Source organism: Ranitomeya imitator, chromosome 1 (assembly GCF_032444005.1).
Source record: "Ranitomeya imitator isolate aRanImi1 chromosome 1, aRanImi1.pri, whole genome shotgun sequence".
Lineage (NCBI taxonomy): Eukaryota > Metazoa > Chordata > Amphibia > Anura > Dendrobatidae > Ranitomeya > Ranitomeya imitator.
Window position 1 is genome coordinate 22,607,766 of NC_091282.1, and position 13,595 is coordinate 22,621,360.

The 13,595-nt window shown below is 53.9% G+C and overlaps 1 protein-coding gene across 1 annotated transcript in view; it reads right to left on the reverse strand.

Moving 5' to 3' along the window:
• SLC38A9 (solute carrier family 38 member 9) overlaps positions 1-6,919 on the reverse strand; it is a 31,810-nt gene extending 24,891 nt beyond the window's left edge. Inside the window, exons 1-6 of the mRNA XM_069745867.1 lie at positions 6,782-6,919; positions 2,484-2,609; positions 2,200-2,332; positions 1,802-1,920; positions 895-958; positions 353-446 (exon numbers count right to left, since the gene is read on the reverse strand). Of these exons, the coding sequence (XP_069601968.1) occupies positions 353-446; positions 895-958; positions 1,802-1,920; positions 2,200-2,332; positions 2,484-2,575 (502 nt within the window). The 5' untranslated portion in view covers positions 2,576-2,609; positions 6,782-6,919. The remainder of the gene's footprint in view (positions 1-352; positions 447-894; positions 959-1,801; positions 1,921-2,199; positions 2,333-2,483; positions 2,610-6,781) is intronic.
• Positions 6,920-13,595: the final 6,676 nt, after the last annotated feature.

Genomic DNA, 13,595 nt, shown 5'->3' on the forward strand with positions numbered 1-13,595 from the left:
GTATATACGGGGTGTGTGTGTGTGTGTGTGTGTGTGTGTGTGTGTGTGTGTGTGTGTGTGTGTGTGTGTGTGTGTGTGTGTGTGTGTGTGTGTGTGTGTGTGCGTGCGTGCGTGTATACACACACACACACATATTTTTTTTTCCCTCTCTTGAATCTTGAATCTTTCCCTCTCTTGAATCTTGAATCTTTTTTCCCTCTCTTAAAATTTTCTTAAATGTATGTATACTCCTCAAAAATTATTTTGACGACACTTTCTCTTTCCCCACAACACTCGGCAGATAAAGAGTCAAAAATCATGTGTGGAAGAGTGCGAGATAATAACATGAGGTCAGTGAAAGCAGAAGCCTTACGTATCGCCCCTCGGGACTTCACAACCCTGTAGCAGCAGTAAAGTGTTAAAAGGCCCATCAGGAAAATGACAGCTATACCCGTTGTGAATCCGGCCTAGAAAAAAAAAAAATAGAAAAAAAAGAGTTTTCAGACAATCAAAAAAAAAAAAAAAAAGTTTTCTCCAAATAAAAATTCATAGTGAGCTTGACGCCGAGATGACAGTCACACAGAGGTCATCACTCCATGTCATAAGCTTTGCTACATATACAGAAGGTGCCGGACTAACGAGCGGCCGAAATCTTCCCATCTCGCCCAACTCTCGCATCCTTTGTTCTCTACGAACCAACTGCTGTCAGACTCTGCCGACGGCAACTTATCTAGACAGGAACTAAAAGGATCAATAGTCCAAAGATGGACATGTCGAATCTTTATATCACCCCTGACATCACGTAAGGGAAGAGTCAGGGAACCCCTATAAACCGTAGAATGGCAGCTGAGCAAGCCTATATTGGCGGGTGACAGGTTAGTCCATGATCGTTTTGTTTTTTCCTACTAGTGTTACCTGCTTTATTCCCCAGGGAATACTGAGAATCGATGTCCCCATCATTGTGTTCCAGATCATAAATCTGTAAAACAAAAAGTTTCATTAAAGTTACTTACTACTCCGGGTCTCTGACTTTGATGCCAGGCCCCCCATCTTACTCGGCAGATGAGGGCTGTATTATTCAGACATCATCTGCCTCTAACAGACGCAGGTGGAGCGGAGCCCATGGCTGTTAACCTGTTAAATGTCACTGTCAGTCTCTGGCAGGGTGGAAAGCCATTCCACGCACCCATGATGTGAGCACAAGGCACCAGTGGGTTGCAATGACAACAGGGGGATGGAGGAGGGACTGCTGAAGACCTCCGTGCTTGTCATCATACGATCGCTTGCGCAAGTCCCCTAAGGGGACTATTAAATACAGTAAGAACTGAAAAAAATTGTTTTTAAAAATCTGAAAAACTAAAATATAAAAGTGTCAAAAATCACCCCCCATTTTGCTCATTAAAACAAAATAAACATATTTGGTATCGATGCATTTCTAAAAGTCCGATCAAGAAAAAATGATCCCAATTGGTAATCGGCTTAACGAGAACATGTGGCAGCTGCAACATTGCAATAAAATGCAACAAGAGGCAATGAAAGCATTGTAGCATCAGTAGAAACATCAGCTCAGGGCACAAAAAATAAGACCTCACCTAATCCCGGATCACGAAAATTTAAATGTTACAGATCTCGGAAAACAGTGACATGAGCAAAAATAATATATAGTTTGGTATCTGCACACTCATTCTGACCTGGAGAGCACAGTCCTCAGCTATGGGGCCGGGGGGAAAAAAAAAAAAAAAAGAAAGGGTATGGCGATTAGAAGAAGAGGAGGGGGGAACAAAAAAAACAAACCTTAAGTCCTTCCTGTCAGGCTACTTACATTGTGACTATGCTGGGGGTTTTTTCTGATCCGTCTCCACCATCAATTTTTAATGCGGTTCCCAAAGGACTGTAGACATAGATTTCTTCGGGGGCAGGAATCACGTGATCTGGAGCAATCTGCAACATAAACGACGGCAAAAGTTAATGGCATTAAATGGTTAACGGGAGAGTACAGAATAAAGCCTTTATCCCGCCAGTTTCCAGGGTGGTCCCCTCTGTGATCTACGTATAGAGCAAACAATATAGAGGCCCCAGTGCAGATTAGAGAGCTACGGGCGGAGGGTCGCTTGGCCGAGAGCCATTCATAACGACCCCCCACTTACATGAAATTAATGCCTGGTCTCCCCCGACATCATGGAACGGTGAAATAACGAGTAACCGTCCGTCCTATCTTACCAATGACGACTGGGATGAGCGGCCGAGCTTGCTGTAGTAGTGGATGCGTTTATTCATCGCTGCGGCGTGAGAAGTGACTCTGGGGGGGTCATGATTGACGCTGGTGATATTGGAAGGTTCTATGTAAAAAGGCCTGAAAAAGAAAAATAAGAAAAAAAAAAAAAAAGTTTTTATTTCGTTCTCCCACCTCCCCCACTATTAATCCAATCAATCGTAACTTTTTTTTTTGTGCTGTATTTCATTGTAGATGTGGCAATGATTCGGCCTACAAGTTACACTCCTACCTCCGCGACCGGGGATCCACGGCACTGAAGTGATCGCTCGCACATTCGTCAAACAGCGAGGGGTAGATCAGGGCGGCCTCGTCTTCCTCCATAGTGAACCGCTCTGTATCTCCACCGATCGTAAACCTAGAAGGCACAAGTACCGAGTGATGGAGCAGAACATGACACCAGGACACACCGAGCCCCGCACATGTCCCCATCGTCACCCTCCGCCCCACCACATTATGACTTTTTCAATCCCAATTTTTGCAAAGTGCGAGCAGAGAAGCTGCAGCAAAGCTCGGGTTTCCAGCCGGATTTTATCAGCTACATGTACTAAAAACTAAAATTTAGCTGAAGACGGACCCTGGGAAATCAGCAGCTCACCGGCCGACCCTGAAAACGGAGGTCAAACGTGCACCAAGGCCCCTAAAATGTCTGCGAGCCCCGACAGCGTCTGCAGCGCGGTACAAACATTACTGCCCGGATGCAATAATCCCAGCGGTGAGGAGACAAGTTATCACTTAACTACCTATGCGGCTGTGCTACGTCAGCAATGTCCTTTCCTGTCACTCTCCAGCCTGCGGAGACGTTGCAAAATGCTGCCAGAGGGCAAGGGGTGTAATGAGCTACGTCATGCCAGACCTCAGTATAAGAGCTGAAAAGGGTCTTTTCCCAGTTGTCCTGTCTGGGGGCCGTTCTGCCTTTTCTCCTAAGACTGGGGGGCTACACAGCAGTCACACAGGACATGCAGCCAATGATCAGTGCACGTCGCCGTTACATGGCAGCATTCCCCCAGTGGATGTGACCCGCAGGGTGCAGCGACCACGATAAGAAAGTCACAGAAAAATAAAATAAACGGCTTTATAGCCTATTTGTGGCCGTCCCCTGCGGCTCTGCACTATGCAGCCATGTAGCGCTGGCACAGAACAAGCGCGTCGTGGCCAAAGTCAGCGCGTGCCCCAACCTAAGAGGAGGCTCAGCGGGTGATTTCTGAGGAGGGTCTGCTCCAAAAGACACCTGAAAAAGCGCCGTCTGAACATTCTCTAAGGGACAGACTTATCACAGATCTTAAGTCATTTCTTATTATCTTCTGATATTCGTTGACATTTTTTGTACCAGATTCTTCAAAAATGGAGCACGCGGCTCTAGAGAGACATGTTCACACAGCGGCACAGGGTGGGGGACTCACCATATTCCCCATCTCACCAGGATCCTAACCCCCCGTCTTACCCTTACTAACCTCACACTGCTCTCTGTGGAGCCCCCGTCTCACCAGGACCTCACACTGCTCTCTGTGGAGCCCCCGTTTCACCAGGACCTCACACTGCTCTCTGTGGTGCCCCCGTCTCACCAGGACCTCACACTGCTCTCTGTGGTGCCCCCGTCTCACCAGGACCTCACTCTGCTCTCTGTGGTGCCCCTGTCTCACCAGGACCTCACACTGCTCTCTGTGGAGCCCCCGTCTCACCAGGACCTCACACTGCTCTCTGTGGAGCCCCCGTTTCACCAGGACCTCACACTGCTCTCTGTGGAGCCCCGTCTCACCAGGAACTCACACTGCTCTCTGTGGAGCCCCCGTCTCACCAGGACCTCACACTGCTCTCTGTGGTGCTCCCGTCTCACCAGGACCTCACACTGCTCTCTGTGGAGCCCCGTCTCACCAGGACCTCACACTGCTCTCTGTGGAGCCCCGTCTCACCAGGACCTCACACTGCTCTCAGTGGAGCCCCCGTCTCACCAGGACCTCACACTGATCTCTGTGGAGCCCCCGTCTCACCAGGACCTCACACTGCTCTCTGTGGAGCCCCGTCTCCCCAGGACCTCACACTGCTCTCAGTGGAGACCCCGTCTCACCAGGACCTCACACTGCTCTCAGTGGAGACCCCGTCTCACCAGGACCTCACACTGCTCTCTGTGGAGCCCCCTTCTCACCAGGACCTCACACTGCTCTCTGTGGAGCCCCCGTCTCACCAGGACCTCACACTGCTCTCTGTGGAGCCCCCTGTCTCACCAGGACCTCACACTGCTCTCTGTGGAGCCCCCTGTCTCACCAGGACCTCACACTGCTCTCTGTGGAGCCCCCGTCTCACCAGGACCTCACACTGCTCTCTGTGGCGCCCCCGTCTCACCAGGACCTCACACTGCTCTCTGTGGCGCCCCCGTCTCACCAGGACCTCACACTGCTCTCTGTGGAGCCCCCGTCTCACCAGGACCTCACACTGCTCTCTGTGGAGCCCCCGTCTCACCAGGACCTCACACTGCTCTCTGTGGAGCCCCCGTCTCACCAGGACCTCACACTGCTCTCTGTGGAGCCCCCGTCTCACCAGGACCTCACACTGCTCTCTGTGGAGCCCCCGTCTCACCAGGACCTCACACTGCTCTCTGTGGAGCCCCCGTCTCACCAGGACCTCACACTGCTCTCTGTGGAGCCCCCGTCTCACCAGGACCTCACACTGCTCTCTGTGGAGCCCCCGTCTCACCAGGACCTCACACTGCTCTCTGTGGAGCCCCGTCTCACCAGGACCTCACACTGCTCTCTGTGGAGCCCCCGTCTCACCAGGACCTCACACTGCTCTCTGTGGCGCCCCCGTCTCACCAGGACCTCACACTGCTCTCTGTGGAGCCCCCGTCTCACCAGGACCTCACACTGCTCTCTGTGGAGCCCCCGTCTCACCAGGACCTCACACTGCTCTCTGTGGAGCCCCCGTCTCACCAGGACCTCACACTGCTCTCTGTGGAGCCCCCGTCTCACCAGGACCTCACACTGCTCTCTGTGGAGCCCCCGTCTCACCAGGACCTCACACTGCTCTCTGTGGCGCCCCCGTCTCACCAGGACCTCACACTGCTCTCTGTGGAGCCCCCGTCTCACCAGGACCTCACACTGCTCTCTGTGGAGCCCCCGTCTCACCAGGACCTCACACTGCTCTCTGTGGCGCCCCCGTCTCACCAGGACCTCACACTGCTCTCTGTGGCGCCCCCGTCTCACCAGGACCTCACACTGCTCTCTGTGGCGCCCCTGTCTCACCAGGACCTCACACTGCTCTCAGTGGAGCCCCCGTCTCACCAGGACCTCACACTGCTCTCTGTGGAGCCCCCGTCTCACCAGGACCTCACACTGCTCTCTGTGGAGCCCCCGTCTCACCAGGACCTCACACTGCTCTCTGTGGAGCCCCCGTCTCACCAGGACCTCACACTGCTCTCTGTGGAGCCCCCGTCTCACCAGGACCTCACACTGCTCTCTGTGGAGCCCCCGTCTCACCAGGACCTCACACTGCTCTCTGTGGAGCCCCCGTCTCACCAGGACCTCACACTGCTCTCTGTGGAGCCCCCGTCTCACCAGGACCTCACACTGCTCTCTGTGGCGCCCCGTCTCACCAGGACCTCACACTGCTCTCTGTGGAGCCCCCGTCTCACCAGGACCTCACACTGCTCTCTGTGGTGCTCCCGTCTCACCAGGACCTCACACTGCTCTCTGTGGAGCCCCGTCTCACCAGGACCTCACACTGCTCTCTGTGGAGCCCCGTCTCACCAGGACCTCACACTGCTCTCAGTGGAGCCCCCGTCTCACCAGGACCTCACACTGATCTCTGTGGAGCCCCCGTCTCACCAGGACCTCACACTGCTCTCTGTGGAGCCCCCGTCTCACCAGGACCTCACACTGCTCTCTGTGGAGCCCCCGTCTCACCAGGACCTCACACTGCTCTCTGTGGCGCCCCCGTCTCACCAGGACCTCACACTGCTCTCTGTGGAGCCCCCGTCTCACCAGGACCTCACACTGCTCTCTGTGGCGCCCCCGTCTCACCAGGACCTCCCACTGCTCTCTGTGGAGCCCCCGTCTCACCAGGACCTCACACTGCTCTCTGTGGCGCCCCCGTCTCACCAGGACCTCACACTGCTCTCTGTGGAGCCCCCATCTCACCAGGACCTCACACTGCTCTCTGTGGAGCCCCCATCTCACCAGGACCTCACACTGCTCTCTGTGGAGCCCCCATCTCACCAGGACCTCACACTGCTCTCTGTGGAGCCCCCATCTCACCAGGACCTCACACTGCTCTCTGTGGAGCCCCCGTCTCACCAGGACCTCACACTGCTCTCTGTGGAGCCCCCGTCTCACCAGGACCTCACACTGCTCTCTGTGGTGCCCCCGTCTCACCAGGACCTCACACTGCTCTCTGTGGCCCCCCCCGTCTCACCAGGACCTCACACAGCTCTCTGTGGAGCCCCCATCTCCTCCCCGCAGGACACAGGGTCTCCGCCTCACCACAGATAACCCCAGGGTGACTGCGGCCCCTCACAGAGCTCAGCCCCCGGCTCACCTGTGCAGCCCGGCGCCCTCACGTCTCCTCGGCGCTCCTCCGCGCTCTCCCCTCGCTGCTCACCGCACTTTACCCCGGTAACTTGCTGGTGAGATTCAAAACAGGAAGCAGATGACGGGGAGCCGGCTGCCGGCATTGTGGGAACTGTAGTCCCAAGAGCCATTGTTTGTAACTCGTCAGCTGTAAGACAAGAACTACAAGTCCCAAGATGCAACGCGAGAGAACAGAATTATGTTTAGCAAAGCGCTTCTGAGGAGAGACGCTGAGTAAGAGGATTGTCAGTGTGTGAGAGTGGACGAGCGTGAGGAGACAAACCGAGAGAGGAAGGGACGAGAGTGATGAGCAGACACGGGGCGTGTGAGGAGAAGACACGGGGAGTGTGAGGAGAAGACACGGGGCGTGTGAGGAGAAGACACGGGGCGTGTGAGGAGAAGACACGGGGCGTGTGAGGAGAAGACACGGGGCGTGTGAGGAGAAGGCACGGGGCGTGTGAGGAGAAGACACGGGGCGTGTGAGGAGAAGACACGGGGCGTGTGAGGAGAAGACACGGGGCGAGTGAGGAGAAGACACGGGGCGTGTGAGGAGAAGACACGGGGCGTGTGAGGAGAAGACACGGGGCGTGTGAGGGGAAGACACGGGGCGTGTGAGGGGAAGACACGGGGCGTGTGAGGGGAAGACACGGGGCGTGTGAGGAGAAGACACGGGGCGAGTGAGGAGAAGACACGGGGCGTGTGAGGAGAAGGCACGGGGCGTGTGAGGAGAAGGCACGGGGCGTGTGAGGAGAAGGCACGGGGCGTGTGAGGAGAAGGCACGGGGCGTGTGAGGAGAAGGCACGGGGCGTGTGAGGGGAAGGCACGGGGCGTGTGAGGGGAAGGCACGGGGCGTGTGAGGGGAAGGCACGGGGCGTGTGAGGGGAAGGCACGGGGCGTGTGAGGGGAAGGCACGGGGCGTGTGAGGGGAAGGCACGGGGCGTGTGAGGGGAAGACACGGGGCGTGTGAGGGGAAGACACGGGGCGTGTGAGGGGAAGACACGGGGCGTGTGAGGAGAAGACACGGGGCGAGTGAGGAGAAGACACGGGGCGTGTGAGGAGAAGACACGGGGCGAGTGAGGAGAAGACACGGGGCGTGTGAGGAGAAGACACGGGGCGTGTGAGGGGAAGACACGGGGCGTGTGAGGGGAAGACACGGGGCGTGTGAGGGGAAGACACGGGGCGTGTGAGGGGAAGACACGGCGTGTGAGGGGAAGACACGGGGCGTGTGAGGGGAAGACACGGGGCGTGTGAGGAGAAGACACGGGGCGTGTGAGGAGAAGACACGGGGCGTCTGAGGAGAAGACACGGGGCGTCTGAGGCGAAGACACGGGGCGTGTGAGGGGAAGACACGGGGCGTGTGAGGGGAAGACACGGGGCGTGTGAGGGGAAGACACGGGGCGTGTGAGGAGAAGACACGGGGCGAGTGAGGAGAAGACACGGGGCGTGTGAGGAGAAGACACGGGGCGTGTGAGGAGAAGACACGGGGCGTGTGAGGGGAAGACACGGGGCGAGTGAAGAGAAGACACGGGGCGTGTGAGGAGAAGACACGGAGAGACAGAAAGGGTCAAGAGTGAGGAGCAGACACAGAGCGTGTGACTGTGAGGAGAAGACAGCTAGAGACGAAGGGATGAGTGTCAGAAGACACGGCGAGAGAGGAAGGGAGGAGAGTGAGGAGAAGACGGCAAGAGAGGAAGGGATGAGGTGAGGAGAAGACACGGGGCGAGTGAGGAGAAGACACGGGACGAGTGAGGAGAAGACACGGGGCGTGTGAGGAGAAGACACGGGGCGAGTGAGGAGAAGACACGGGGCGAGTGAGGAGAAGACACGGGGCGAGTGAGGAGAAGACACGGGGCGTGTGAGGAGAAGACACGGGGCGTGTGAGGAGAAGACACGGGGCGAGTGAGGAGAAGACACGGGGCGTGTGAGGAGAAGACACAGGGCGAAAGAGGAAAGTGAGGCTAAGACACGGAGAGAGAAAAAGGGTCAAGAGTGAGGAGAAGACACGGGGCGTGTGAGGAGAAGACACGGGGCGTGTGAGGAGAAGACACGTGGCGAGTGAGGAGAAGACACGGGGCATGTGAGGAGAAGACACGGGGCGAAAGAGGAAAGTGAGGCTAAGACACGGAGAGAGAAAAAGGGTCAAGAGTGAGGAGAAGACAAGGGGCGTGTGAGGAGAAGACACGGGGCGTGTGAGGAGAAGACACGGGGCGTGTGAGGAGAAGACACAGGGCGTGTGAGGACAAGACACGGCGTGTGAGGAGAAGACACAGGGCGAAAGAGGAAAGTGAGGCTAAGACACGGAGAGAGAAAAAGGGTCAAGAGTGAGGAGAAGACACAGGGCGTGTGAGGAGAAGACACGGGGCGAAAGAGGAAAGTGAGGCTAAGACACGGAGAGAAAAAGGGTCAAGAGTGAAGAGCAGACACAGAGCGTGTGAGGAGAAGACAGCTAGAGACGAAGGGATGAGTGTCAGAAGACACGACGAGAGAGGAAGGGACAAGAGTAATGAGCAGACACAGGGCGAGAGAGGAAGGGAGGAGAGTAAGGGGCAGACACAGGGTCAGAGAGGAAGGGACCAGAGTGAGGAGCAGACACAGGGTGAGAGAGGAAGGGACCAGAGTGAGAAGACACTGGGCAAGAGAGGACAGTGAAGAGAAGACACGGCGAGAGAGGAAGGGAAGAGAGTGAGGATACGTCACAGGACGAGAGAGGAAGGAATGAGCGTGAGGAGAAGACACAGAGCGAGAGAGGAAGAGATGAGAGTGAGGAGAAGACAGGGTGAAAGGAACAGATGAGAGTGAGGAGAAGACAGGGCAAGAGAGGAAGGGATGAGGTGAGAAGACACAGGAAGAGAGGAAGGAATGAGCGTGAGGAGAAGGCACAGGGTGAGAGAAGAAGGGTTGAGAGTGAGGAGCAGATACAGGGCGAGAGAGTGAGAAGACACGGTGAGAGAGAAAGGGGCGAGAGTGAGAAGACACAGCAAGAGGAAGGGACTAGAGTGAGAAGACACAGGAGAGAGGAAGGGTCAAGGTTGAGGAGCAGACACGGCGAGAGAGTGAGGAGAAGACAAGGCGAGAGAGGAAGGGATGAGCGTGAGGAGAAGACATGGCAAGAGAGGAAGAGATGAGTGAGGAGAAGACAAATGAGAGGGGAAGTGTCAAGAGTGAGGCGCAGACATGGCGAGAGAGTGAGGAGAAGACACGGCGAGAGAGGAAGGGAGGAGAGTGAGGAGAAGACAGGGCGAGAGGAAGGGACGAGAGTGAGGAGAATACAGGATGAGAGGAAGGGATGAGCGTGAGGAGAAGACACAGGGCGAGAGAGGAAGAGATGAGAGTGAGGAGAATACAGGACAAGAGAGGAAGGGTCAAGAGTGAGGAGCAGACATGGTGAGAGAGGAAGGGAGGAGAGTGATGAGAAGACATAGGGCGAGAGAGGAAGAGATGAGAGTGAAATGACAGGACAGGGTGAGAGTGAGGAGAAGACACAGGGCGAGAGTGATGAGAAGACACAGGACGAGAGTGAGAAGACACAGGGCAAGAGAGGAAGGGATGAGTGTGAGGAGAAGACAGGGCGAGAGAGGAAGGGATGAGAGTGAGGAGAAGACAGGGCAAGAGAGGAAGGGATAAGAGTGAGAAGACACAGGGCGAGAGAGGAAGGGATGAGCGTGAGGAGCAGACAAGGCGAGAGGAAGGGATGAGAGTGAGGGGAAGACAGGGCAAGAGAGAAGAGGACACAGGGCTAGAAAAGAAGGGACAAGAGTGAGGAGAGGACACAGGATGAGAGGAAGGGTCAAGAGTGAGGAGCAGACACAGGGAGAGAGGAAGGGACGAGAGTGAGGATAAGTCACAGGACGAGAGAGGAAGGGATGAGCGTGAGGAGAAGACAGGGCGAGAGAGGAACGGATTAGAGTGAGGAGAAGACAGGGCAAAAGAGGAAGGGATGGGCATGAGGAGAAGGCACAGGGTGAGAGAGGAAGAGATGAGAGTGAGGAGGAGACAGGGCGAGAGAGAGAAGACACGGCAAGAGAGGAAGGGACAAAAGTGAGGAGAAGACACAGGGCAAGAGAAGAAGGTACTAGTGTGAGGAAAAGAAACGGAGAGAGAGGAAGGGACAAGAGTGAGAAGAAGACATGGCGAGAGTGAGGAGAAGACACGGTGAGAAAGGAAGGGACGAATGTGAGAAGACGGGGCGAGTGAGAGGAAAGGAGTAAGAAGAGAGGATGAGTGAATGTGAGGAGAGAGGAATGGACAAGTGTGAGGAATGAGGAGAAGAGAATACGAGTATGAGAATGGAAATGACAAGTGTGAGAGAAGAAAGGACAAGTGGAAGGATGAGGAGAGAAGATGAGTGTAAGGAATGAGAGGTGATACGGGAAATGACCAGTGTGAGGATAAGTCATGGTTGAAGAGAAAGGACAAGTGTGGGTTGGGATTGATAGGAAAGGATGAGTGTGAGGGGAGAACATGAGGAGAGAGAAAAGGATAAGAGTGAGGAGAGAAGGGAGAGGACGAGTGTGAGGAAAAACGACAAATGTAATGAGGAGGAAAAAAAGGAGGAGAGAAAAGTGTGAAACTAAGGAATGAGGAGAAAAGTGAAGGCATATTTGTGAGCTCTAGAGGGTAAGTGTAAAGAGAGGTAAGTAGACAAGTATGAGGAATTAGGGAAGAGGAACTAATGTTGAGGGAGAGGGCAAGTGCAAGGGATGAGGTGAAGGGTCAAGTTAGAGGAGATGGCCTGGTTGGGTATGAGGAGAGGTGAGGGGGGGATATGTGAATAGACTGGGGAAGAGGTCATGTCTTGAATGAGAAGGACAATTGTGAGGAGAGTAGATAGGAAAAGTGTGGGGAGCCAGGCAAAAAGCACGAGTGAGAGGTGAGGGGAAAAGTGTGAGGAGCTGGGGGAAGACGATGAATGTGAGGAGCCAAAGTGGGTGAGGATGGTGGTGAGTGTAATTGGGAGTGGTAAGGGTACAAGTGTGCGGATGAGATGAGTGTAAAGTTCCCCCACCAGAGGAGTCTTGAGGATAAAGACCCACTGGCTGATTTCCTTCCCTTAACCCCTTAGTGATCGAGCCAATTTTGACATTAACGACCAAACCAATTTTTTAAAATTCTGACCACTGTCACTGAACGCTTCAACGTATCACACAAAATAGTTAATAAATAACATTTCCCACATATTAACTTTACATCAGTTTGACTTTTTGAACACAAAATTGGCTGGAATCAATGGCGGGTGCAATGTCGCGTTTGGAGACCCCATGATGTACCTAAACAGTGGAAACCCCTCAATTCTAACTCCAACCCTAACACAGCCCTAACCCCAACACACCCATAACCACAACCCCAACTAAGCTCTTGCCACAACGTAACCCTAACACAACCCCAACACCACAACCATAACCCTAGCCTAACAGTAACCCTAGCTCTAACCCCAACCCTAGCCCTAGTTCTAACCCCAACTGCAAAGAATGGAAAAAAAAAAACTTTTTTTTATTTGATTATTTTTACCTAACTAAGGTGGTAATAAAAGAGAGTTTGATTTACTATTTTTTTTATTTTGATCACTGTGATAGACCCTATCACAGTGATCAAAATGAACCAATAGGAAAAATCTATTGTTGCGGGTGCCGGCTGGCAGATCCCGGCACATGCGTCTGCCATTTTCTTCCAGGAAAATTACACGGATGGAGCCAGAGGGTCCGGGGATGGCAGAGGTATCGGGGTGGGGAAGGGGGGGGCTCGGGAGACACAATTTCTCTCTCTTCTGGTATACTAGATCATATTAGAGGAGAGAGAAATGAATGGAAAATCAGACTTTTTTTTTTTTGCAATCGTTATTCGGTGAATAACGGCGATCACCAGACTGGGGACGGTAAAACTGACCCGAATCATGTTCTCTGGCTTCTCAGCTACCCCTGGTAGTAGAGACCCTGGAGATTTTTTTGACTCTGGGGGGCACTATACACTTATTTCTCACACAGCAGTGCTGGCACCACCACCAGGCAAGTGCCGGGGGCCCACTTTACCTAAGTGTTCACTAGTGAAGTCTGCCGTACATGTAAGGAACGGGCGTCACCTGTTATACAACTGGCACACAGATCTAACTGCTGTGATGGAAGCTAGCCCTGTTTGCAGTAGTTTGACCTGTTTGATGCCGCTTATATGCCTGTCAATCTTGTAGATTGTGAGCCCTCGCGGGCAGGGTCTTCTCTCCTACTGTACCAGTCGTGATTTGTTTAAGATTATTGTACATGTTTTTATTATGTATATCCCTCCTCACATGTAAAGCACCATGGAATAATAATAATCATGACAGCAGCATGTAAGATCGCAGGTTCAAGTTCCCTGCTGTTTATGAGGCAGCACACTGGCTCAGTGGTTAGCACTGTTACTTTGCAACGCTGGTGTCCTGGGTTCAAATCTCACCAAGGGGTATGTCTGCAAGGAGTTTATATGCTCTCTCCGTGTTTTCCTGAGTTTCCTCCGTGTTCTCCAGTTTTCTTCCATACATTGTGACATGTCTCCCTATCAGTCCAGAGTCTCTCACCTAGCCAAATCCGTTCTCATACTTTGCACTGATAAGGGGCAATACCCCTAAACACCGTATCTGCAAATTGAGATTCTGATTAGTCATCTTGTAAGGCTCGTTAAAGGGTCGGTAGTGACTTGCAGGATCGCTGCCCCAATAGGTGGCGCTATAGAGTTCAAATCCTCTTCCTCTCTTATAGGCAGAGACTTGTTAATCTAGCCGACCTGGCTGGAGAGGAGCCCCCTAGTGGACA